Below are 27062 nucleotides of genomic sequence, written 5' to 3'. Positions count from 1 at the left end.
CATCAGATCCATGCATCTGACAAAGAGAGCTGTGGTTCTCGAAAGCTTATGCTACAGTAAAATTGGTTAGTCTAAAGGTGCTACTGGACTCTTTACTGTTTTTGTTATTGTTATTATCATTATAATGTGATGTTATCACAGTCCACCAGATTTTTGAGTTGGAATTTTTTGGTCCCTAACCAACGCCGATTTTATTGAAGAGTCAATGAAGTATCGCCTCAGTATGTGGCTTGTTGCTCTTATTATTGCTGTTACTTTTGGTAAGCAAATGCCGCCTGGCGCTCTGAGCTCGGACTAAGCGCTGTCCCCGCGTAAGCCTGCCTCGAGAGCTCCGTCTTTCCCCCCCACACCGCCCGGGCTCCAAAGCAGCCCCTTCCTTGCATGCACGCGTCAAAAAAGCCGAAACCTTCCAGTGTAGCAACGTGAAGGCGCCGGAGCGCGAACTTCGCGGCTTGCTGCGCTCGACCGCTTGGCAGACGCGAGCGCGGCAACGGTGGCGGCTGCTTCAGCCTCCGCCCCTTCGGTGCGCTCCCTCCCCCGCCGCGCACCAGGCAGGCGGGCAGGCAGGATGGGAGAGACGGAGGGCGGAGGAAGGGAGCAGAGCCGCCGCGGAGGGTGAAAGGTGCCGCCGGCAGGGAACTTTGAAGAAGGTCGCCGCCTGGGCGCTCCAGCAGCAGCAGCATCATGGCGGAGCAGAGCGACTCGCCCCTCCGCGTCCAGCCGCCGCCGCCGCCACAGCAGCCCCAGCAGCCGCAGCAGCAGCAGCAGCCGTCGCCACCGCCCGAGCAGCCGCAGCCACAGCCCACGCCGGCTTCTGCCCCGGCCCCGGCTCCCGCGCCCGCCGCCCAGGCTGTCGTCTGGCCCATTTGCAGGGACGCCTACGAACTGCAGGAGGTGATCGGTCAGTGGCGCAAGGGAGCGGCTCTGGGGCGGGGGGGGGGGGCGGCAGGGTGGGGCAGCAGGGGAGGAGGGATGCCTCGGCGGCCGGCCCTGGGGCCTACCGGCGTGTGGAGTGCGTCCTCCAGCCCGGCGGCTCTCATTGCGGCGGATGCGCCCGGCACTGCAGTCTGCTGCCCGTGCTGCAAACCCGAGTTCCTCCTCTGCCTCCTCCTCTTCTCTCTTCGCCCGGCTCCGGCAGCACCTTGAAGGCCGGCGAGATGCCCGGGGGTGGCGCTTCCCAGAGTCAGAGCTCCCTTCTGACTCGACCCTGACTTGCAATGCCTTGTGGCTGGACGAAACTCTTCGCACGGCCGCTTCTCAACGCGTCTGAAGAAGAGAGCCTTGAGTCGGACTGTTCAGAGCGCCAACCCTGGGAGTTTAGCTGGTCTCTGAGGTGCTGCCGGACCCGAATCTTGCTCTCCCACCGCCCGCCCACCTGCAAGCCTTTCTTCCGTTGCAGTTCCAGAGAGGGGGGCGGCTTGCCTTGAGGGATGCTGTGTCAGCTCCCATCCCTGTCCCCAGAGTTTCCTCTTCAAAGTGTGGTGGCCTTGTGGACCAGGGAGCTCCAAGTTGCCATGGCACTTCTTTGGGGGGGCTTTCTCAAGCGGCAGCGTCTCCAACTCTCTTTTACTCCTGCTGTGCTATTGTTGTCGTCCTCGAGTTGCAAAATGTCACACAAAATATGTTGCCTTTCCCCTAAACTCTCTAGTACAGCAGCGAGTATTTTGCTTATAGCCCCAGACCTTTTTAGGTTACAATTTCCTGAAAATCCCTCTGCATTATGGATTTCGTGGCTTCCCTAACCTCCAAATCTTTTAATCCCTGCCCCACCCCTTTGCTTTAATTTATATGCCTTCAATCGTTTCAGTAGCGTTCTTTGAATGACATCCTATTATCTGATATTATCTGATAGCTTATCTTTTTTTAAAGTTCTTTTTATAGTTCACCTCCCCTTCCTCCCCAGTTTAATGTAGGGCCATGGACCTAGTCTGCTAAATTAAGGTATGGCAAAGTGATTTTGGCAGAATACAAGGGATCTAAATGCTTGTCTTGCCTGTATTGCTGTTGATGATAACGTCTCTCAACAAACATAATAAGTAGAATTGCTTGGATGCTGCTTGTCGTGCACAAATTGATTTGTAGGTAACTTGGCTAAAACCCAGCAAATATAATAGAAATTTCAAGCAAAAGAGCTAGGACTACAGATGATTGCCGAGCTAGGCCTCATCCAACAGCTGTAACTCCAGTTGGCTGCATCGCCTCAGGTTCATCTTGCAGTTGTTTTAATATTGATGGCCACCAACTGCTGAAAGTCTGAAAAGGGCATAATGAAAATGGGAGCTGGCTGTCTCTGTGTCGTTTTGACTTGGGCAAAGATGTATTTCCCTTACAGACATCACACTGAATGTATGCAACTTGTCTTCTTTTTTTTTTAAGTTAACAATTGTTAAGAAAAAAGTCCTTTTTTATTCTTCCTTGTATTTTTTTCTACTATCTTTATCTTATTCTTTGTCTGCTTTTCCACAGTGACACTCAGATATTTGAAGGATGCTGTGGAAGGCATCTAAACGATGCTGTTTTCTGCTCTGATGGGAATCTGTAACAGATTTTTTACTTGAAGGAGAGCGTTCTGCAGATGAGGTTATGCATTGGCGGCTGCTAGAGCGTTATCAAGAGAGAAAAGGAGCAGAACACCTTGTGAAACTGTTTTGTCTGTTTGTGTTCTTTTATTTTTTAACATCTAATTAACAGAATAAGTTGTTCAGACACTGTTACATAAACACACATCTTGAATATGTAGAGAGAATTCACAGGGACGCTCAGAAAATATCTTTTATTAGAACCTGTTGGTGTTCAGAATGTGGTATACAAGCTCCCCAAGTCAAATACAACTTTTCTACAGGCTGGGTGTGTAAAATAAAAAGGGGGAGGGGATGTTTCTCAATGAGACCATGAAGTAATTCCTTGTTCGAATCTGAAAATGGTCATGGAGAAAGCCATTGTGGACTATAATGAGGTTAGAGCTTCAACTTGGGTAGAAGCTGTCAAGTGACAATGAGGCATACTAGGACGGAGAAGCGAATAAGTACTTCAGACAAGCTGGTATTGGTCTCCAGTTAGAACTTATATGCCTCTTTTCAAGCAGAGAAAAGATAGGCTGTGTGGTAGAAATTAGAACACTTGTTTCTATGCTGCTGCAAAGAATCATTGATTATAATTCTCATTGATGACGATCAATTAAAAATTCTTTTATATCAGGTCCATAACAGTCAGGTGGCTAAGACTTGGGAGAAAGCCTTATTGAAAACAGACTTACTCGTGTACAAGATTCTGCTCTGTGTTCTTTTGATCTGAATGGGTTTCAGTGGAGTAATTCCTTTCCCCCCCTTTTTTTTCCAATTGGTAGAGCAACTTTTATGTTGTTGAATTAAAGTCAACAAAAATGCTGATTTAATTGAAGCTTCTTAAGGGTGAAGAGATGGAGTTGGGAATTAAGCCCCACTGAATAGCATGGGACTTACTTCTGAGTAGATCTACTTAGGATTGCTCCCTAGGTCTCCTGATGAGCATTCCAGCTGGCCAGTTGCGTTACCCTGTAACAGTAAAATAAAACAGGAGGGTAGTGGCACATTAAATAACATTTATTCCAGCGTGAACTTTTGTGAGTCACAGCTTACTTCATCAGATACACCAATCTCTAGAAGCATAAAATTAAAAAGCAGTATGTGTCCCCCACATTGGGTCAGGGTGAGTCGGGTATAGGTGGAATGTAACTTTTTCTGCTTTTGCTGCCTTCTCTTTGAGAGCTAGAATGGTGTAGGGATGAAATCATATAGGCAATTCTAGGTTCAAATCCACATGGCTTCCAGTCAGTCCCTCTGTCAGCCTAACTCATCTCACAAGGTTATAAGAGGATAAAAGTAGAGGGACAGACCATATACACAGCCACTGGCATGAAATCAGATGGGTAGAGCCACCTCCGATGCTGCTACTAGCAAGGAAGAAGACAAGTATTATAGGAGAACTCATTCCCCTCCTTTTTGGCGAATAGTGGCTTGCTGTAGCTGATGGGGAAATGGCAGTATGTCCTCATCCCAGGTTAGTGAGAGTGTTCTGTACTTTAACCTTAAAAAAGAGTTTTGGGGCATCCAACCAAAAATCTCTGACATCTCATTTAGTTGGGCCTCAATTTTCTAATTCATTTATTTCTTGGACAAGCATGCATATTAATTGGCTGTTGTAACAATTGAAAGCATGCCAGCCTGTGACTAAACAGGGCCATTCTTCAACTTAGAAGCAAAATCTAAATGTGTTCATGTACATGTTACAGGATGTATATCTGCTTAGATGGGAACAATTGAGAAATTAAGGATTTCTTTTTTGAGGCGTGCTTTCCATATGTGAGGACGCTATGCAAAGAGCACTTATTTGAAGACTTAAGTGCCCAGAACTTTCCAGTAGCAAGGATTGGAAGTTGCTGGGTTGAACAGTATTTCGTGATGGGATGGAAAGTATCCATTAAACTAAACCTTCATTGCTTATGCAATGTAGTATGGGATTGAGTTGTATATAAAATGGTTGATCTCAGAAGCTGGGTATTATTGGCTCTGGGTTTTGCTTGTATGTTTGCTTTGTTTTGTAGAAGAAAAGCAGCCTATAATTCAGTGTTTGATAAAGAATCATGGGCTCAGTTTATGAATGTAGACTTTTGGCCTGTATTAAATTCAGATTTCATTTTAAAAAACACCCCTTTAGGGATACTGGGTTGGATCCATCTTTTTTTGCTCCATCTCACCCAGTTTCCCTCCTTATTAGAGCCTCTGTCCTCCATGGCTTTTGTCTATGCAGGCCGCATTATCATCATCAAAGAGAGATATCTAGTTATATGGAAACCCCTTATAGATTTTTTGCATGAAACAGAACGTGATGAACTAATGATATGTGCTTTTGAAGATTAAGGAGAGCAAAGGAATGTGTAGATGGAAAGGAGAAATATTTACTAATGGTAATGTTAGACTTGGTGTAGAATATGTACTGTTGATAGACCTCTTCAAATGGGAAATTAGTATATATTTCTACTATATGTATGTGTGTGTGTCTTTTTTCTGTTCCCTTTTTCCCTTATTCTCTTTTTCTTTCCTTGGTTTTTAATTATAATTATGTTAAAAACTTTAATAAAAGTTCATTAAAAACCATTTTTGGTAGTCAGAGGAGACTCGCTCCTCCCTCTTTCACCAAGGGAAAAGCTGGTTGATTCCAGCCTGCTTAATATAACTATATATATATTTTTTAAAAAAGACAAGCTTAACTTTTAGTGTGCTTCACTCAACTTCATGCAATGTAAGGATTTTCTTTGTGCTTGAAAAGTAGGATAAGGATCCGTGCGATCCTAAGCAGAGTCGCACCCTTCTAAGTCCACTGAAGTCAGCAGGCTTAGAAGGGTGGAACTCTGCTTGGGATGGCACTGGAAGTGTGGCGCAAGACATCCTGAACCTTTTAAAATAAATCAGCCCCTGTTGACCTCTCTTTGCTCAGGAGTCTTCTTAATGATGCTTCTTTTCAGTGCTGCTTGGAGTGCTTTGTACCATGCTGATGCTATGATAGGCACTGGGGCTGAAAGCATTAAGCGATAGGATTAATCAGTTCATTAATTGCAGATCGGTTGTGGATTTTTAATCGGCGCTTAATTGAAGCAGTGTCGTGTGAAAGGGATGTCTGGTCCTAATGGTGTTGCCATGAACGTATCCACGTATATTTCTTCAGATTGTGAGTTTCTTAAGCATCTTCCAAAAGGCTCTTAATTCAGTCCAGAGGAAACAAAAACCATTGCTTTGAACGACTGTTGCAGATAAGCACAACGTATTGTCCTGATCCCAAATGTTCCGTAGCATGGACCTGTGCACCACAGGCTACTTTAGCAGTGTGCTGTGAAAGTGATTTTTCCTGGCAGAGCAGCCTGTAGACCAGCCTTTACTGAACATAAGAAGTACTTGAAAGACTGTCACGTAGGGGATGGAGCAGAGTTGTTTTCTGTTGCCCCAGTGAGTTGGACCAGAAACAATGAGTTAAAATTAAAGCAAAATGTTTTTGGCTAAACATTAGGAAGAACTTCCTGACAGAGCGGTTCCTCAGTGGAACAGCCTTCCTCGGGAGGTGGTGGACTCTCCTTCCTTGGAGGTATTTAAGAAGAGGCTGGACGGTGATCTGAAAGCTGTGATGATTCTCTGAATCTGAATATATACAGATCAAGAGAGGGACTGCATGAAGGGATGAGCTGAGGCTTGGCTTTCATGGCCCTTTCTTATATTCCCAGGGTAATGGTGATTGGGGTCAGGAAGGAATTTTCCTCCAGGCCAGAGTAGCCAGGGATCCTGGAGTTTTTTTGCCTTCTGGGTATAGATCAGGGGTCACTGAGGTGGGGGGGGGGCGGATAGCTGGGAATTTCCTGCGTTGTGAAGGGGGCTGGACTAGATGACCCTTGGGGATACCCTTCCAACTCTGTGTTTCTGTGAATTTACTATAATAATCCTAAACTTCTGATGGGAGCGTGGTCGACAGGTCAATGTGCAAGAAGCATTAAATTCTTCCAAAAATAATTCCAGGTAGCTTTTACTGTACCAGTTGTTCCCTGTTCTGCTTGTGTAATGACTTATGACAAATCACACTGTCATTGTGTTCATTTCTCATATTGGATAACGGTGGACCTGTGACCAGATGTAGGAAACACATTTGAATTAAACAAATATCTGCTGATTAAAACATAAACATGCAGTTTGTATGCAATATGGTGGCAAGTATTTATTCTGGGCCCATACATTTTCCCTGGGCAACCTTCCTTGTGTAGTCATAATAATAATAATAATAATAATAATAATAATAATAATAATAATAATAATAATAATAATAATAATAATAATAAACATTCAATTTATATACTGCCCTTCAGGACAACTTAATGCCCACTCAGAGCAGTTTACAAAGTATGCCATTATTATCCCCACAACAAAACACCATGTGAGGTGGGTGGGGCTGAGAGAGCTCTCAGAGAGCTGTGACTAGTCCAAGGTCACCCAGCTGGCTTCAAGTGGAGGAGTGGGGAATCAATCCCGGCTCTCCAGATTAGAGTCCCGTGCTCTTAACCACTACACCAAACTGGCTCTCTACTCATTGTTGACCCTATCAGTGCAAATGGTGTGTGCGGGGGGCAGGGGGGGAATGGAAGAAAGGACAAAGGTGAAGGACCTATCCCTGGGCTCCTAACCCTGTAAATATCTGGGTACTTTTGGTAGATGTCAAGCAAAGCTGGAAAGAGTCTAAAGGTTACTCTGGCAACAAAAACAATAGATACATTACTGGTTATCGCTATAAGCAAAAAGCCTCTAGAGCAGCCCTTACTGAACATAAGAAGAGCTCTGCTGGATCATAGTGGCCCATCTAGTCCAGCATCCTGTCTCATGCAGTGGCCAAAAAAGTTACTAGAGAGGATCAACAACAGGGCATAGTGGCTGAGGCCTTCCCCTGAAGTTGCCTCCTGGCCTTGGTATTCAGAGGTTCACCGCCTCTGGATGTGGAGGCTCCCCTTTGTCAGCACGGCTAGTAGCCACTGATAGACCTCTCCTCTATGAAACTGTCTAAAAGCCATTTATAGTTGCAACCAATATGTATATTGGCAGTGAATTCCACATTTTAATCACTGAGCCTCTTTCCTGACAAGCAATTACCAAAGGGCTACCAATACCTAGAATTCTTCTTTAATTGCTGTGAGATATTTTTAAACTTCATTTTTAGTGGTCTGCAGAAAATGTAGGAGCCTTAAAACTGTGCAGCAGACTCAAACTCAAGAGCACAAACTGAACAAAGGAGCAGCGACAGTCCTCTCATAAATCCAGAGTGGAATGGCCGTTTTTCCAAGTTGTTCTTTTCCAATAGTTTCCCTTTTGAACAGCAACAGTTCCTTGTTCACTGTAGCTACTTGAAGAGTTAGTGATTTCTCCTGCGGATTAAACCATGTCTCCTAGGGAGCTGTTAATACAGTTAGCGGACTCATAGGTTACTTACAGCTTAAATAGGAGGCAGCGGCTCTTCTATTTTAGGCTTTGGTTAAACACACTGCAGCGACTGGGGCGGGGGGTGGGAATGATTCATTTGCTCAAGCACCTGTGTTTAAGCTGGGGCTGGAAGATTACCTGTCGGCCAATATGTATTATGAGTTGTGATACTTCCCGAGCTACATGCTAGGGTTTAGCGTCAACAGTTAGCTTTGATGCATTGGAACAAGGCCAAGCCATATGGGTAAAAGTACATTTTAGGATGCAATTCAGTTAACTTTAGGATGGCAACAACTTGATTTAGAAGTTTAAAAGATTGTATTGCTGCTTTATTTTTCAGAAATGGATTGAAGTTGCAGTTTTCATGTTTAGTATGGAGGTGCTAAGGTAAGGGTTGGTGTGTTGGATTGGGGTCTGTGTTAAAATCCCTTGCACAACCCCTTACACACTGGGTTGCCTTGGAGCAGCCACATGTTCTTTGCCTATACAAAGACAAATTGAGAGTGGGGACACTGTGTATGCCCATCTTGGAACTCTTTGCAGGAAAATGGAATGTAATATACATGCTAGATGCATAGGAAAGGTTATATTCATGAGACCAAAGGAAGCACTTTTGGATTGAAACAGCAGTTCAAGAGGGCTATCTTAAATCTTTGTTGTTTACATTGGATAATGGCTATATTACCTAGCTCTCTCCTCCCGCATTATGTTCATCAATGGCGTATAGTCAAGATTTCTGAGGATACTTCAGAAGATGTAGCTCTTTCAGTGGGCATGCTATTTAAAGATGGAGCAGGCCCTTTTCTAGTGATGCTCTTGGAAACAAACATTTGAGGAGCAGATGTTTGTATTTCTTCTTAAAAATTAGATTAAGCCTTGATCCCCTCCGTTTCCGACAACTGTACAAGCATTAAGTAACTGTGCTCAGGTGAGGTCTGAGATTACTTTGAAGTATAAAGCAGTGCCCTCTTCATCTCTTTGTGATGCCTAAGCATTAGATAAAGTTTCCAAAAAATTGTAATTTGCAAACACTTATGTTGTCTGATGCAGAGCTGTCACGGGATCCTGCTTTGCTCCCCTGAGCTGATGCTGGCCAAGCGAGAGGAAAGAATCCGTGACTCCGGCTTACCTTTGTGCTGAGTCTTCCTTCTCCTCACCGCCCAGAGCCCCTGGGATGGGCGGTATATAAATTGAATAAATAATAATAATAATAATTAGAGGAAATGTTGCTGCTGTGCCTGGAGGGTTCAAGCTCAGTTTGACACTCATTTGTTCTTAGCCCCGGGAAAATGGCACACCTGCCATGCGAATCCTCTTCTTACAGCTGAAAGTGTTGGAGGGAGGGGAGTTGAAAAGTGTGTGCGTGAGAGTGATAGACAGAATGTATTAGAAGGAAAATGAACTTGAAATAGGCTTGCAGTTTATGGTTTTGTTGAGTCTGGCCCAGGTCTCCCCCGCCCCCCGCCCCCACTGCTGGCCCTCTCGTTACATCAGATCTGTTCAGGACTTCTTTCTTCCTCTTTGGTTTTCCAGTAATATTCATATGTGCAGCACAACTTAATTCTTTTAAAATTTAGAATAAATCCTGTCTAATTTGCAGGCAATATCGTGAAAGAAACTGTTTTCAACTTGCCAGATCAGAACATGAAAAATCAGGCGTAGTAAAATCTTAATAATTTTTTTTTGGTTGGTTGTTCTCTCCTCTCTTCTGTTTAATCTTCACAAACAGTTGCAGGCGAGTGCTGAGTGGGGGAGGAGAGCGGGAAGGGGGCACGGCAAGAAAAACACGGACACAGTGCTGGAGGTAAAGATGCCACAACTTTATTGAGATTACAGCTCAGGGAGCAAAGGTATCCATAGGGCACGGATCCGAGCATTGGCTGACCCGCCTGCCAAGCCGATGACCCCCCTGCTCAAACCCCTCCTGAGGGGGGGGGAACCATGGGATGACAGCCGGTGGGATGCCACTTGAGTATACACCCCTGTATGAATCATCCCCTGCCACTTGAGAGTGAGGCGGACTGACAGCCCCCGACTGGGCATTCACTGGCCATTCCTCACTCCCCAGACCCCTTATGGGGATCCCCATAATAGGGAAACTGAGCCTGAGGGCCCTGTTTCCCCCAAATGGATTGGTGCCCAATGCTCCAATCCGCTGCCTACTCACTCCAAAGTTGTGATGAAAGGGAGGGCTGGGTGGGATGCCACCACGGGCCAAGTGCCGAGGGGTGTGGGCCAGCTTCTCAGACCAGGGCCCTACACCGGATATGCCTGTGCGTGCTCACCTGGCCCCTGGTCACTCCCCGCCCCTCCACAACATGGCGGCTGCCATGCCGCCTCCCCGCTCGCCTCCTCCGCATCGCCCCAAACTCAGGCCCCTAGATGAGTCTGGGAGCAGTCATTCCTTAAGTTGGTTAGTCTGAGAGTGTGTGACTTGTTCAGGGTTACTCAGCAAGCTTCCAAGGCAGAATGGGGGTTCAAACTGGGTCTCCCAGATCTTAGTATGACACTCAAAAACACTGTATCTCATGTATTAAGTAGAGAAAAGTAGTGTGTCTTTCTTATGTTGGCTTTCACCAGATAATTTGAGACCTGGGGTCTTCTCTTCTTCTGTGGGCCGTGCTTTTTGTCTTGTATATCTTGGTTCCTCTCACAGGCTTGGACTGCCTAGACAGAAATAACTCCTAAGGGTAAATATGACATAACACTCAGCATTCCTCTTCCCCATATCTCTCGAATCTTTGTGTGAACCAAAACTGAGATATGCAAGCTGAAACTGTCTACAGGGTCACTGGACCCATGTAGTAAAGTACCTACTCTTTAGTATATATGCAATAGATAGATGAAAGAGTAAAAGAATATATTTAACAATATTTTATATTTTCCACCTTGATTAGTTCGGCTGTTGACATAACTAACATAAATCAATTTGTATTTTACATAGGCAATTAACACTATTTGGATGTAGTTATTTAATGCAAGCTTTTAGCTTATGTAAATCCTACCTCTGTTCAAGTGTGAAAGTTGTTTGGTTAGAGCAGTACTGGCTTTGCAAGGTCTGGCATTGGCCAACGTGACAGGATTCTTCTTCCGGACAGCTGCCTTAGGAACCAGCTGCAGCGCCTTTACTAATTCTATTGTTTGAGGAAGCCAGATGGGTTCTGGAATCAATATCTTTTTATTGCTCTTGTAGTTTTCCTGTGAAGCATTTCCATTTTGCATCCATGTGGCTGATCTCCAATGGCCTCTCTTATTCTGAAATCAGCTCAGTGGTTTGTATCATCTTGCAGAACAGTGAAGAAAGACTTTACCTGGAAGGAAGTGGAAATCTGAATAACCAGTGATATGCTTGAAGGAGGATGATAGAGGCAATGCTCATTTACTTCTGAGCATTTATGTAGCACTGCAAAATGTTCCAAAGAGCATCACAAACATTCTCAGTCATTCTTAGTATGACTTTATATAACCTCTTTTTGTATAGGTTCTGAGAGCCAGTTTGCTCGCAGGACTCTACTCTGGAGAACTGGGTTTGATTCCCCACTTTAGGAACCCCTTTAGGAACCAAACTTGTAACACACATGTAAGTTAAGAACATTTCTTTACCCCAAACCTTTCCACGACGAGAACAATACAACTATTTTTTCTAACCAAACTCAAGTGCAACAAAAACAGAAACTTGCGACCAATAATTTTTTTAAGTTCAGTCAAGTAACTGAAAACAACTCAGGTTAAGCAAGGTCCAACTTTTTGGATCCCACCAAGTGCTAGAGTCCTTTGCCGCAGTCCTCCAGATTACGAAGCAGCTGGAAGCCAGGCTTCTGTTCTCAGCTTGGGAGTTACAGTCCTGCAAGAATAATGTTTCCAGTAATAATACCAAACTAAACATAACGCACCCCACTTTTAGTCACTATTGTCCACATACATCAACAACAATAACAACAACCGGTTTATGTACTGCCCTTCAGGACAACTCAATGCCCACTCAGAGTGGTTTACAAAGTATGTTATTATTATCCTCACAACAAACACCCTGTGAGGTGGGTGAGGCTGAGACAGCTCCTAGCAGCTGCGACTGACCCAAGGTCACCCAGCTGGCTTCAAGTGGAGGAGTGGGGAATCAAACCCAGTTCTCCAGATTAGAGTCCTGTGCTCTTAACCGCTACACCAAACTGGCTCTCAGACACCTGGCTCCAGATGCTGACTCTGCCCTACTGGGCTAAACCAATTAGCTCATGGGGGTTACATGTACAAGGCTGGCCATGTGGTTACTCCCGTGTTGGAGATGGGTGGCTTGCGAAAGGCTGTCTAAGGAGTTCATGGCAGAAGTGAAATTTGAACTTCTGATTCACGTCTCTGTCTTTTTAACAACTGTGCAGATATGTGGCTCCTTTCTCTTTTCTCCCTCCCAGTGTAAAATGACACTGATCACTAATGAGCAGAATACACAGTTCTGTAAAGGAGCACCTGAACATTAAATGACTGAGGGTTGCTGCTTTGTGTGTGTGTATTTCAGTTGTATATGGATACAAGCACATGAAGCTGTCTTACACTGAATGAGACCATTGGCCCATTAAGGTCAGTATTGTCCATTCAGAGTAGCAGTGGCTCTCCAGGGTCTCAGGCAGAGGCCTTTTCACATCACCTGTTCCCTGATCTTTTTAACTGGAGGTGCCGGGGATTGAACTTGGGACCTTCTGCATGCCAAGCAGATGCTCTACCACTGACCCATGGCCCCACCCTACAAAATACGTACCTTGTATGGATGGATACCAGGGCCGTAAGGCATGAACTGAAGGGCCTATGATGCAGCAACCTTGGGAAAGCTCTACGGTTTTGGGTGTAGTCAGTGCCCGTATAGGAACCTTAAATATACTGAGTTCTGTAAAAGAAATATAATGTGTGTTTCAGTTTGATTCTTTTTTCAGCAAAACAAACAGAAGCAGAAGACTGGTGCAGTCTTTCACTGTTAGTCGCCGTTGTACATTTTGCTGAGGAAAGCAATGGCTTAAATGCTTATACATTTGCTGATGCAAGCCGAGGTCTGTGTATATTCTGCATTTTGGTATCCATACTCCATTTTTTTTTAAAAAAAAGATGCTTGGTGTCCTAGAGGTCATTGTTAATGTAGGCAGGCATTGCTGTCTCAGAATAATAGCCCCGGAATGACATAATTGAGGTAAATAGCTTATCTCATGGTTAAGAAGTAAATCTGTAACTGGGAAATGCTAGTAAGTAGGATTGGAAAGCCAGTGGCTGTGGTAGGGGAAAGGATAGAGGGGTAGAATCAGGGATAGAAAGTAGTTGACTTTTTGCCTGTGTTTGAGTAGATGTTGGAGATGAAGTTAAATAACTTTGGAAGCTGGACATTGTGTTAACGCTTGGTGCAGTCACTTTAATGTCAGTCACTGCCAGTAGTGTTCAGAGTAGGACCAGTATAGGCAGGGGTCATTTCGTAGAAAAAGAGCTGCAGGAACTCATTAGCATAACTCATTAGTGCAACTCATTTGCATATGCCACACCCCTTGCCATCACCTGAAGTGTGTCATTAGCATAACTGATTTCCATATGCCCCACCCCCCGACATCACCTATCCTGGCTGTTTTGGACCCAATCCTGGCCATTCAGGGCCGAAATTGGGCCCAAAATGGCAAAAAGGGGCTGAAAATGGCCGAAAAGGGGCCCAAAATGGTCAGGATTGGGCCACTGCTGAGAGGGAGAGTGATCCACCACCCATCAGAGGCCCGATCCTGGCCGTTTTGGGACCAATCCTGGCTGTTTTGGGCCTGATCCTGGCAATTTAGGGCCCGAATTGGGCGAAACGGGCCCCAAATGGCCAAAAATCAGGTGGGCGTGGCCACCTGACATGACCTTTTTGGAGAACTACCTGAACTGCATTCCTGCACGTTCCCCCTCAAAATGAGCCCTAAGTGTAGGTAGAGCTGCACAGGCAGCAGTATTCATATCAATAGCCTGTGTTTTTTCCTGCTGCTGTCAAATGCTGTTGTGAGGCCATCTTGCTATGCATCTTGCTACACAATGTGGAACAACCACATTGGCTCCTTAATGCTTGAAATAGATGGAGAGAGCAGAGACGTGCTTCATAGTCATATTTGTTGCTTCATTTCCAAAGGGGCTTCTAATTTTAGTGCCCTCTAGAGTGTTCCGGAAGACACCTGAGTGAAGACTTGAAACAGTGGCTCATCAGTTAGATGGCAGATTAATTTTTATGGCATCTGTGGGGTTAACACAGTCACACTTTATTCCTTAGATGTTTGACCTGACTTGACTATGAGAGCACCCTGCATACTGAATTAATATTGGTTTTATTCCTGTTGCATGATTAATGCCAACTTGTGATTCATCTCATTAAACTAATTACACCTCAAATTCTCTGTGGACAGATGCTGACTTGTGAACGTTCTCAGAAGACACAAAAGCCAGATGATATGGGAGAATTGTGTTTGTTGGGAAGAAAGTTTATTTTAAGGTCTTTTTCAGACTGATGAAATGTCTTCTGTTTTATAAAGTATGTGTATATATGCCTACATCCCTGCTAAAGAAGACACAGAAGGCTGTGGTTTATGCCACAAATGTGCCATTCCTCTATTATCCCATCTGGTTGGCACAGAGAAGCAAGCGTCATGTGAGATGTTATCCTTGAGTGACAGGGTTTGGGTACTGCTAAGGGTACTTTTGCAGAATGGAAGAGGCAGATCTGAACCGTGGGGCAAAAATATACTGCACAGTTCTCTTAAAAAAACTTCACTGAATGTGTCCATGTTGACTAGTAGAACAGACAGGTGTCCATTTGATTTTGTTTTGTGAGTATCTATGCGCAGTGGGGTATTGTGCTATTGATACTACCTCTCCCATGACTTGGCCATGCAGCATATTTGTAGGCCTTCTAGGGAAGGAACTTATTTTGCCTGTATTCTGTGTTGCCATTGAACGTTGCTGTTGCCATTGAATAATCTATGAGGCAGGGCTTTTTTTCAGTGTGAACGCAGTGGAACGGAGTTCCAGCACCTCTTGAAAACGGTCTCATGGCCGGTGGCCCTGCCCCCTGATCTCCAGACAGAGGGGAGTTTAAATTGCCCTGTGTGCCGCAGCGTGGCACGGAGGGCAATCTAAACTCACCTCTCTCTGGAGATCGGGGCGGGGCCATCGGCACGTGACCGTTTTCACTGAGGGTGATTTAAACTTTAAAAAACTCTTCCCTTGTTCCAGCTGACCCAAAGCTGATCATTGTGCAGTCCTGAGTTCCACCACTGAGTTCCACCACCTCTTTTCCCAGAAAAAAAGCCCTGCTATGAGGTATACAGCAAATTTTATTAATTAACTTTTATTTCAAATATAACAATACATAAGTAAACCCATAAACAGTTTTGTAACCTAGGAAAACAGTCAGTTCATTAATTACCATGAACAGATTGAAATAATATTGTTATCTTAGATTATCAACTTTTTTAGTTATGGGTTAAGAGATATATGATGAGATGCAGGAATTGAGGTTGTAAGAGAACTTCAAATTTGTAGTTGCTTTGTGAAAATCTGAGCAAGTGCCATGCGCGCATAAGAATCCGGCTAAATGATTTCTAGGTGACATTGGTTTGGTTCCTGCAGAAAATCTCTACCGATGGGGCAATTTCCATCCATGGAGTATGGTTTTTCTGCCTCCACCCCTCCCCCTACCAAAGATCTGTCATAGGAGGGGGAATTGCTCCGGGCCCATTCGGCCCATTTGGGGGCCCAGATTGACCTGGTGTGAAGCCTGGGAGCACTTCCGGGGCCTGCACGATGACATCATTCCTGGAAGGGGGAGAGGGGGCTGATGTTTGCTTATAATCCTCCTCTCCCCTGACGCAGACACCTCCAACTCCCCCCTCATGTTCCTCAGGACCAGCATTTTGGGCTGCACGTATAGTGGGGGAAGATAGGAAAGACACACTCCACCGATGGAAATTCTTTCCCTGAGGGGAAATTGCTGTTGGATTCAGACCTCCAAGCTAGTCATTGGAAATAATTTTCTATGGCAAACGTGATGTGTGAATCTAGGTATCAGTGGTTTATAAAGCGGCAGTTTCTGTTCATATAACACTAACCGTGCAACCCTGTGTAAAGTTACTCCAGACAAAGTCTATTGATTTCATGATCAGTTCTCTTATTTTTAAAAAGAAATTTGGCTTCCTTTTTTTAGACTTCTCTTTAATCCTATCATCTGCTATACCCAATTTACAGTACTGAGAACGAAGTACTGAGTTACAGAACAAAGGAAGATTGTGTCACATTACTTTGACAGGTGCTTATGCCCTTGGAATTTTTTGACTTGGTCACTTGGAAGCAATAAGGGCTGTGTGAGGAGTCACGTGGTGTGATGCCAACACACACAGGAAAATGTGGGTCACAAAGAAGTAGGGAAGTGGGTTTTAAGAAGTGAGGTGGCTGCTGGGTATCAAGTCTGCCTGGGAGCCTTACAGTCCGTTCTGCTCTAGTAAACTGCTCTTCTGCCTGTGGTTGCTCAGAAAAAGGGAACTGGCCGCAACACCTCCTGGAGAGAGTATGATCGGGCTGTATTACTTCACTTTCTGTTCCATGGGGCCTCTTGATGATTATAAGCCATGCTAAGCTGTGCTGATGTCTATGAACATATTCTCCATTCCCTGTATTTTAGTGTGGAAGGTGTCTAGCTCTTTATGTTAAATGTTTTTTTTTTCCTCGGGTAGTTCTATTCAGGGCTTTTTTTCAGGGGGAACGCGGGGGAACGGAGTTCCGGAACCTCTTAAAAATGGTCACACGGCTGGTGGCCCCGCCCCCTGATCTGCAGACAGAGGGGAGTTTAGATTGCTGAGCAGCAGGGAGGGCAATCTAAACTCCCCTCTGTCTGGAGATCAGGAGCAGGGCCACTAGCCATGTGACCATTTTGTCTGAGGGCAACCCACTGAGTCCCACCACCTCTTTTCCTGGAAAAAAAGCCCTGGTTCTATTTAATTGTGTTCATTCAGATTTCTCTCAAAAAATCCTCTTCCATGGACTGCCTTGTATGAAATAACTTGGTGGTTGAAGATTACAACAAATTCTTCACTGGGAATTGGAACATTCTCATGAATTGAATGAGAGAGGGTTTTTTTTTCTCATGATGAACAGATGAATGGAAAAGGATAAAAACTTTTAGTTTCTAGAATGTTGTCCCTTGCCACCTTAATAGTGCATTTTATACACTTTAAGCCATGCCAGTGAAAAAAAAGGCAGGAGGTTTCTATTGGCAGTTAGCCTGGAAGGCTAATTAACTAAAGGAGGGGCTAGTATTTTTCCACAGCCTCTGTCAGGGGAATGGAGAGAGAATGACATTAGTATGAGTTTTTATAAAGGAAACATTATTTCAGGAATGTTTTCCCAATAAAAACTCGTCCTTGTTGCATTTAATGAACAGACATCACTGCAAATAAGAGTAAGGCATGATTTTTTTTAATCTTCTGAAAATGCCAGTATTCGTGAGCTTTATAAATATATATTTGGTGCTTACTCAGATTTCATAGTCTTTTGGCATATCATTTAAGAGGTACAGTATTTATTTTGCACTCTGTGTTCCAGCTGCTTATGTACCTAGTTCTAAATGCCTGTATCTCAGTGTCTTCCCTCGTCTCCTTGAAATGATTATCAAGCAACTTCTTTAATATGCGCTGAGTCTTGGCAAGAAGGAAAGCTATCCTGTTCAAGAACTAGATCTTCATGACAATCGATACACAAATCAGTTAGGCAGTATAGTCGAAAGAAAATATTATTCTGCTAACTAATCCTATTAGAAAGAGCCTTGACATTCCCGTCCTGGGAATGGATCTAAAACTGAGCTTCTTGACACCGTCTGACAGAGCCTTTCAGGGTCTCTTGACACAAGTCGGGGTTCCAGTCTTGGCAATAACACTCCAGTTCAGGCTAACAATTTCATGATTTTCCTGCAGCGTCGGGATTTCTTTTTTAACCCAATTGGAATTTAGGTGGTGCAGTTTCCTTCCAAGCTTGCTCTTGCCCAGTCACCAGTCAGGTCAAAAGTCTGGATAATGGAGATGGTAGTCACCAAGGGGAAAAAAATAATAATGATCAATCACATTGTATGACATCTTGGCCAAAAGGCAAATTGAAGCTTGGCTGCAGTTTCCTTCAGTTAGTTTATAGATAACCATATACTTATATATCCCCTTTCTGGGATATAATTTTAAGATTTAATTGTTATTGTGAGGGCACATTTATCCTTTCATAACATTTCCAATCTCAATGTCTATAAAAACCGGGCCTGTGAATGATTCTCTGCATAGCATTTGTATAGTATAGTGTATAGTGGCTGAACCAGATAGTACTTTTGGGCCACTCAAGGGATGCTTGATGTTGACTCTCCTGGAGGAAAATAGACCACGTGGCAGACATTTCTGTAACTACCCTGGCTGTCAGAATATGGAAGACAGATAATGGATTTTTTGAAATTAGAGTGAAGACCTTTTCTTTGGTAGCTTGAATCCTCATCAGATTACTTTTGGAGCATATCTTATGTGTTACTACGTGGCTTTATCTGTCTGTAATGCAAAGTCAATGGGTGCTGATCAAAATCATCAACCTGAGGCCATCAGTGCTTCAGATAAACCATTATAGGTTTTTTTAGATAGGTCGCCATGTTTGTCTGTGGCGGTAAAATAAAACAAGTAGCCTAGTTGTACTTTAGAGACGAACAAAATATGTTCCATCATAAGCTTTCGTTGAACCAGAGCTCGCTTCATCTGGTGGTGAAGTGAGCTGGAGCTCGCAAAAACCTCTGCTGGAACAAATTTTGTTCATCAGTCTGTAAGATGACACTTGATTTTTGTGTCGTTATGTATAGCTGTGTGAACAACAAATGCTTGTTAAGGGTTAATTCATGCTGAAGGGGATATTTCTTGCCTCTCTTCCAGGGCTTTTTTTCAGCGGGAATGCGGTGGAATGGAGTTCCAGCACCTCTTAAAAATGGTCACATGGCCGGTGGCCCCGCCCCCTGATGTCCAGACAGAGAGGAGTTTAGATTGCCCTCCGCGCCGCCGAGGGTGTGGAGGGCAATCTAAACTCCCCTCTGTCTGGACATCAGGGGGCGGGGCCACTGGCCATGTGACCATTTTCGCCGAGGGCAATTTCGACATTAAAAAACTACCCCCTTGTTCCAGCTGACGCAAAGTGACGTTATTGTGCATTCTTGAGTTCCACCACTGAGTTCCACCACCTCTTTTCCCAGAAAAAAGGCCCTGCTCTCTTCCTTTCCTTCCCTTGGCTTCTGTGGCAAATGTATATTCAAACATGCTGGTCTATAGTTTTCCTGAAGTATTGACTTGCTCTGTAGTGCGTTTTCAGTTGTTAAGTCATGTTAGAATCCCCACTTCTTTAGTTAATATAGTAAGAAAAAGAATTACTTTTGCCTTTGTTTCTTTCTCTTTTTTGGATGGGCTGTTTCCCCACCTCTCCCTCCTCCTCTTCCTTTTGTGTGCCATTGTGAGCCAGAGCTGGAAACTATTCAGGATTAATTATTGTGGTGTTAAAAAGGCATAAATTTGTTTGCCTGTGACTTGGGGTTGCTGGGAGGGGAACTAAATGTGATGTGACTGGAGGGGCAGCGGCCATTTTTGCTCTTCGTATGTCTTTTGAAATCATCTATACAGAGGTTAATGGGAGTGACTTTGACCCACCTTGAATCCTTTCTAGAGAAAGACAGACTAAAAATGACATGAATAAATAACTTTGGCTGAATCCACACGTCCCGGTATAGTGCTAAACTGTCGGAATGATAGCGTCTTCCTGGCGTGACTTCTGATGTCATCGCGCCACAAGAGCGGAATCGTGGTGCGATGATGTCAGAAGTCGCGCCAGGAAGACACTATCATTCCGACAGTTTAGCACTATGCTAGGACGTGTGGATTCTGTCAGTACATGTGGATGAAGAGAACTGAATGTTGCCACTTCACTGTGTTCTGTTGAAGTTTTTCTCTCTTTGGCCTTGCTTCAGGCTGGGGATAAAAAGTGTATCAGTCAAAAGGGTGCAACAAGGTGAGGCAGAAGAGACATCAGTATTCAGCTCTCCTCATCTTTAATCAGTATTTAATCTTGGGAGTTTTCTTTCCATTAGGAAAAGCAAGAATTACAGAGATGTTCCGATGTATTAACTGATAGAGACACAATCCAAAGAAGGATTTTCTATATATACCTGTCAAACTAAATGTTCCATCAGTCAAACTAGACATCCAGCTATTTACCATAAACTTGCACCAGTGACTGACCATACTTTCAAATCTCCTGAGTCATACCTAGTATTCTAGCATTAATCTCTTATCTTGGGTTTTCTAAGAGCAATTAGAGGCACTCTGTATTGGGTAGAATTCTTATAGGCAAGAAAATCTTCAAGAATACTAAGCTGCATTTTATTTTAAACCTCGAATGCTGATGTCCCACATATCCGGGAGTGCACCTGTTTGTCTTTTTCCTTCTGAACTACTTTGCTGGCATGATGGAATAGATGCTACCAAAAATCTGCAGAGGAGAAGAGGGTAATGGATTTTGTCCAAGAGACCTCATCTTCCACCTTGAGGCAATGCCTTTCCTTTGTAAAACTACACATACAGAGTCAGTCCGTACTTTTGACATCAAAAAGCCATTTCCCTAGTCCCCACCCTCCATTTCAGATCTATTTGAATGCCTTCAAAAGGCTTCCCTTAAGAAAGCACGACCGTGAATCTAGTCTGCTTATGGTGGTGAGCAACCATCAGTCCCACTTCTGTCTGGATATGCAAGTGAGGGACGGTGAAGGAAGTAGGCTCATGTTCTCTAAGATTTGGAGGATGGACAGAAATAAACTTGGCTCATTATGAAAGGCCTCTCTCTCTTATAGTCTGTGTTTACATGTGTATGTTCCTTGTCGTTAAGAGTCTTGTTGCCATTTGGATGGAAGAATAATTGGAGGTAGGGCATGTTGTGAATATGACTGGTGGTGGCAGAGGAAAGAAGTCAAGGGCCTGTAGAGCAGAAGTAAAGACCAAGGGAAAGAGATGCCTAGTTTTGCCCCATGTGGACAACCAAGTTGGACTCTTTTTGAGCAGTAAGTATTAAGCAAAATTGACCATGTTCTAATAAGGAATGAGAATTGGAAAAAGTGAAGAATGCACTGGCTGTACGATGACAGTGTGGCAGAAATGAAAGGGAGCGATTCAGGTTCATTCGCCATGTTGTAAGAATGATCCCATCAGTCCATCTGCCACTGACAACTGTAGTGGATAGAAAACCTCTAAACCTCTAAAGAAGTGATTCCAACAGGGGTCATCTGGCTCACCCAAGGAGAACTCTACAAATTTTGTGTAGCATTCAGAACTGGGGAGGAAGGGGGATTAGAATTCCAGGCAGTCCTTTTTCCCGACTTTCAGTGGCTTATGACAGCCAGCAGAAAACCTGCCCTGAAGGTAAAATCTGAGATTTTTACTTCCAGGTAAAAGGTTCTCATTGACCTCAAGCCTGGGATCTCTGTTTTGTATGCAAGCGTCACAAATATGCCTATATAAATGGGGTTGCCTTGTCTGGACTGTGAGTGCTGGTTTCATGTCCTAATTTTCCAGTTAGGGGACATTCAGTGATAACGTTTATATACTGGTGAACAGTAGTGGATTAAAGGTTAAAATCACTGCTAATGCAGTCTCTTGAATAGAAGGAATCTTACATGCTTTGTAATGCTTAACAGGTATTTTCAAACTGCAAATGCAATTGTGGCTTTGTTCTAATGTTTTCACGTTTCAGCTAGAGTTGTAGAATAAGTCCGTGAGAGGGAATAGTTTAAAATTCACAAGTTTCGAAAGGTTTCATTTTTAGAAGTGGCAACAGATTCTTACCTGAGGCTTGTTAATTCGAGTTAATACTGAGCGAATACTCCATCTCCCCAGAAAAGGTAGTTCATCTTCGTTCTTCTGTGCCTCCACACATGGGGACTGCGCAGGCGCAGGCCAGCCGCCGGAGAATTTTCTAGAGCTTCCATGGCTCCGAAGGGGCCGTTTGTCGCGCGCCTCAGCGACCGTCTTCCCGCCCAAACGGTCACGTGATCCTACAGCGACCAACGGCCCCTTCCCTCAGTTCTCTTCTTGCCGCCGCTTGGAGAGAACGTGAGCTTCGTTGCTCTGTGCTTTTTTGTGCTTCGTGTTTTATTCTGACTGATTGCTTGGCTTTTGACTTCGGACTTCGTGACCTCGACTATTCTTCGGATCTCGTTTTGGACTTTGTTGTGGACTCGGTAATTTGACTCGGACTGTTTTTGACCTTCCTTTCGCGTGCCCCTGAAGATGGCCTCAGAGGCTCTCTTCAAGCATTGCCTCCAATGCCACACGAAAATGGCCAAGACTGATGGCCATGAACTGTGCCTGTTCTGTTTGGGGGAGACCCATAATGTGACGGCCTGTAAAATTTGCCAGGGTTTCACCAGCAAGGCCCGGCAGGAGCGCAAGGCCCGACTGAACTCCTCCCTGTGGCAGAAGGTCATGTCCGGAGGCGCTCCGTTGCCCTCCTCCAAGGCCGGCCCAAGCCCCTCTGCCGAACGGCATTCCAGAGCTGGCTCAGTGGCCTCCGCGAGGTTGGGGTCGAAACCGCGTCCCCCGAGTACCTCGGCGTCGAGAGCGACCTCTCCAGCGCAGGGACCGGTGCGGCCGCCCCGTAGCGCGTCATCTACCAGGTCGGATCCGAGACCTACGTCGGAACCGAGGGTCCTGGTACCGAGTCCCCGGTCGGAACCGACGTCCAGATCGGTTCCGATGAAGCCTAAGAGGTCGAAGCCGAGGTCCCCTTCGAAGGCGAGGAGCGCGTCGGTTCCGAGGTCTTCTTTGGAACCACCGAAGAAGAAGAAAAAGACCAAGCACCATCGGTCGCCGCGTCCCGCTCCTCAGGAGGAGGTCATCGTGCTTCCTCACACACCTTCCCCTCATCTGGGCTCCCCGGAGCCAGAAGACATCTCCGTTCCGGTGCCGGATCCGATGGCCTTCGAGACGGTGCCCGCAGAATTCTCGTCGGGGCCGGAGCCGAGCCCGCACCGTCGGAGCCGACCATCGCTTCCCCTTCGGTCGCCGAGGCTGGAACCGAGCCCGTCTCCTCGTCGGAGCCGTCCGTCGCCTGCCCGTCCGTCTCCACCTCCGGCCGGTCGTGAGCGGCATGGTTCCGGGGACAGTGTCCGATCAGTCCGGTCAACTGCGTCCCGGCATCGGCAGGCTTCCTACCTCCCCTCGCCATACCGTTGCCAATGGGAGGGGGCACCTGCGGGCTTCTCCGTGTCGGAACCGAGGCCTTCGACATCGAGGTCGGCGTGGGCTCCCCCTCCGCTCCAGGTTCCGGAATCCCAGCTCGGTTCCGATGAGGAGGATGGGGAGAGCTTTGGCGACTACCAGTCGGAGTCCTGGTCCGAACCATCGCCGGCTGAGGAGCTAGTGCCATCTGCGGACTCGCCATTCGAGGACCTCCGCATCTACGCCGACCAGATGGCAAGGATGGCCAAGGCTCTCGAGATGGACATCTCTTCGGCAGTCCCCCAGACCAAGGACAAGCTCCTCAAACGCATTTACGGGGACAACCCGGCGTACGTTGGCTTCCCCATGCTCGAGGGTATTGAGGAAATCGTGGAGAAGGTATGGCAGGTGCCCTGTGATCAGCCTCCAACATCCAAGAGGATTGAGCAGCTCTACAAAATCAAGCAGGGTACCTGGCCGGCACTGGTGAAACACCCTCCACCTTCCTCCTTGGTCACAGAAGAGTTCAACCCCAGGCGATCGGGTCACTCCTCGGTGCCTGCCGATAAGGAGGGCAAGAAGCTGGATGCCATGGGCAGGCGCCAGTACATTGTTTCTTCCCTGGGTCTGAGGATTGCCAACTATCAGACCATCATGGCAGGGTACCAGCTGTACCTCTGGGAGAAGTTGGCATCCTATACACGAGACCTCCCTCCTGAGCAGAAAGCTGTGGTGTCCCTGCTGCAGACAGAGGCTGTGAGGCTGTCTAAGCAGCAGATGAACGCTGGGAGCCACGCTGCTGACACTGCTGCTAGAGGTATGGCGTCGGCGGTGGTCCTCAGGCGCCACTCCTGGTTGCGGTCTACGGCCCTGTCCCAAGAGGTACGTTCCAGGGTGGAGAGCATGCCATTTGAGGGGGACTCGCTGTTTTCCAAATCGACCGACGAGACCCTGAAGAAAAAGAAGGAGGACCGGCAGACGGCGCGGTCTTTGGGTCTGGCTCCAGCGGACAAGCCCTCCTCCAGGTCACGGTACGCTCCCAGGTCTGGCCCTTACCACTACCAGGGCAGATACCAACAGCAGCGGCCGGGCTACCATCAGTATCCTGCCTACCAGCAGCGGCCTTACCCTCCCGCACAACAGCAGAGGAGGCGTCGGCCCTTCAAGCCTCGTCAGGCACAGCAACCGGCCCAGCAGAAAGACCAGCAGGGCGCCGGGAGGCAGTACTGACGGGTCGCGCCAGCCGTATCCCCGAACTTTTCGGACAGACTTAGTCCACTCCTCTCTGAGTGGGAGTCAATAACATCTGACTCATGGGTCTTAACTATTGTTGAACTGGGATACGGGCTGGAGTTCGTTGAGCTGCCTAGATGCAGTTCACCCCTGACAGCTGTCAATAACACTATGGCCGAGCTGGATGCGGAGATCGTGTCGCTCTTGGCCAAGGGTGCTGTGGAAGAATTGCCCTATGAGGACTCTGTAAAGGGTTTCTTCTCTAGGTTCTTCCTGGTCCCTAAGAAGGATGGGGGTTTACGTCCCATTTTAGATCTGAGGGGCCTTAATGCCTTCCTCAAGGTGACCAAGTTCAAAATGGTTACGTTGGCGGCGGTGATCGCCTTACTGAAGCAAGGGGATTGGTTTGCGGTTCTTGACTTAAAAGACGCATACTTTCACGTGGGCATACGGAAGGGGCACAGGAAGTACCTGAGTTTTGTTTACCGGCATAGGGTTTTCCGGTATAAGGTGCTCCCCTTTGGCCTGTCCACTGCCCCACGAGTGTTCACTAAATGTGTGGCCCCTGTGGTTTCCTTCCTACGGGAAGAAGGCTGTACCATCTTTCCGTACCTCGATGACTGGCTCATCGTGGCCGAATCGGAGTCTAGGCTGGTGCAGGACATTGGCTTGGTACTTAGCACTTGCCAACGCCTGGGGCTCCTGGTGAACTTGGAGAAATCCAAGCTGGTGCCCAGCTGCAAGGTGTCCTACATTGGTGCGCTTTTGGACTCTGTGGAGGGTAAGGCCCTGCTCCCCTTGGAGAGGGCTCGGTCCCTAAGGGGTCTAGTGTCCATGTTTAAAAGGAACCGGTTCCAGTCTGTGCGCACTATCCAGTGCTTACTAGGGCATATGGCAGCGGCCACCTCTGTGGTGCCTTTCGCTAGGCTGCGTATGCGCCCTCTCCAGAACTGGTTTGTGCGGAGGTATGATGCTCTACTGCACCCTCCGTCCCTCAAATTCTCTATCCCGAGGGTCATCCTCTCCTCCTTGGACTGGTGGCTGTCTGATGACAACTTGTTTAGAGGGACCCCTTTCGGGTATCAACACCATGACATCACGGTTACCACTGATGCCTCTCTGTTGGGATGGGGGGCTTACTGTGGTGATGTGTCGGTGCAAGATGTCTGGTCTGACAGGGAAAAGACCCTCCATATCAATGTGCTTGAACTAAGGGCCATTCGTTTCGCACTTGTGTCTCTTACAGCACTGCTGAGAAATCGTCATGTCTTGGTGCAGACGGACAACACGACTGCCATGTACTACGTGAATCAGCAGGGGGGCACAGTGTCCATGGCCCTGTGCCGGGAAGCCACACTCACTTGGCAGTGGGCTATCAAGAACGGCGTGTCGCTCCGTGCTATACACGTGGCTGGGTCAGACAATGCCCGGGCAGATGCCCTCAGCAGGGCCCCGTTACTAGACCACGAGTGGGAACTGAACGGAGAGTGCGTTGGGCCGATCTTCCGGATGTGGGGTCATCCAGTGATAGACGTGTTCGCCACTGCGGCGACCACCAAGGCCCACACGTTCTGTTCCAGGGCAGGGAGCGACCCCCTCTCTATTGGGGATGCCTTCCAGTTTACGTGGACGCAGGGCTTGCACTACATGTTTCCTCCGTTCCCCTTGATTCCCAGGGTCCTGTGCAAGATAGAGGAGGACGGGACGGACTGCATCCTGGTGGCCCCCTTCTGGCCACGGCAGGTTTGGTTCCCGAAGCTCCTGCGGATGTCCCAACGGACATATGTCAGTCTGCCCCCTCGGCAAGACCTTCTCCTAAGCGGGAGCCTGGTCCACCACGATCCCAGGAAGCTGCACCTAACGGCTTGGCGGATCGTTCCTCCCCGATAGGCTTTACTGACGAGGTACAGAGGGTCCTCCTGAATGCTCGTCGGCCATCCACTAGGCGCGCTTATGCGGCCAAGTGGCGCAGGTTTGAGCTCTGGGCACTTGCCAGAGGGGTGGTGCCTGACAACAGTCCCTTGGGGGTTGTGTTCGAGTATTTGTGCCACTTGCGTGGCCTGGGCTTGAAGGCTTCCTCCCTCAAGGTCCACCTGGCAGCGATATCAGCTGCCCACACCCGAGTTGAGGGTGCTACGGTGTTTTCTCACCCACAATCCCGCCAGTTCCTTAAGGGCATGTACAATCTTTACCCACCTGTGTCAGCGCCAGTGCCTCAGTGGTCGCTGTCCTTGGTGCTCTCACGTCTCATGTTGCCTCCATTTGAACCTATGGCTACCTGCCCCTTGGATATGCTATCCTACAAGGTAGCATTCTTGGTGGCCGTCACATCGGCCAGAAGGGTCAGTGAGCTGTCTGCACTGCGGTCTGACCCTCCCTTTCTTGTGTTTCATCCCAACAAGGTGGTCCTGCGTCCCTGCCTCGGGTTCCTGCCCAAGGTGGTGTCCGCCTTCCACCTCTCGCAGGATATCTCACTGCCTGCATTCTTTCCTCAACCTTCCTCTAAGGGGGAAAAGGCCCTCCATTCCCTAGACTTGAAGAGGGCCCTAGCCTATTACCTTGATAGGACAAAGGAATTCCG

The 27062-nt window shown here is 46.8% G+C and overlaps 1 protein-coding gene across 1 annotated transcript in view; it reads left to right on the top strand.

Annotated features, from left to right (window-relative positions):
* The first annotated feature begins 599 nt into the window (after nt 1–599).
* STK39 (serine/threonine kinase 39) overlaps nt 600–27062 on the top strand; it is a 198787-nt gene continuing 172324 nt past the window's right edge. Inside the window, exon 1 of the mRNA XM_054972688.1 lies at nt 600–901. Coding sequence (XP_054828663.1) covers nt 685–901 — 217 coding nt within the window. The 5' untranslated portion in view covers nt 600–684. The remainder of the gene's footprint in view (nt 902–27062) is intronic.

The sequence above is a fragment of the Eublepharis macularius genome, chromosome 2, assembly GCF_028583425.1.
Source record: "Eublepharis macularius isolate TG4126 chromosome 2, MPM_Emac_v1.0, whole genome shotgun sequence".
Classification (NCBI taxonomy): domain Eukaryota; kingdom Metazoa; phylum Chordata; class Lepidosauria; order Squamata; family Eublepharidae; genus Eublepharis; species Eublepharis macularius.
This window is presented reverse-complemented; position numbering and strand designations above follow the sequence as displayed.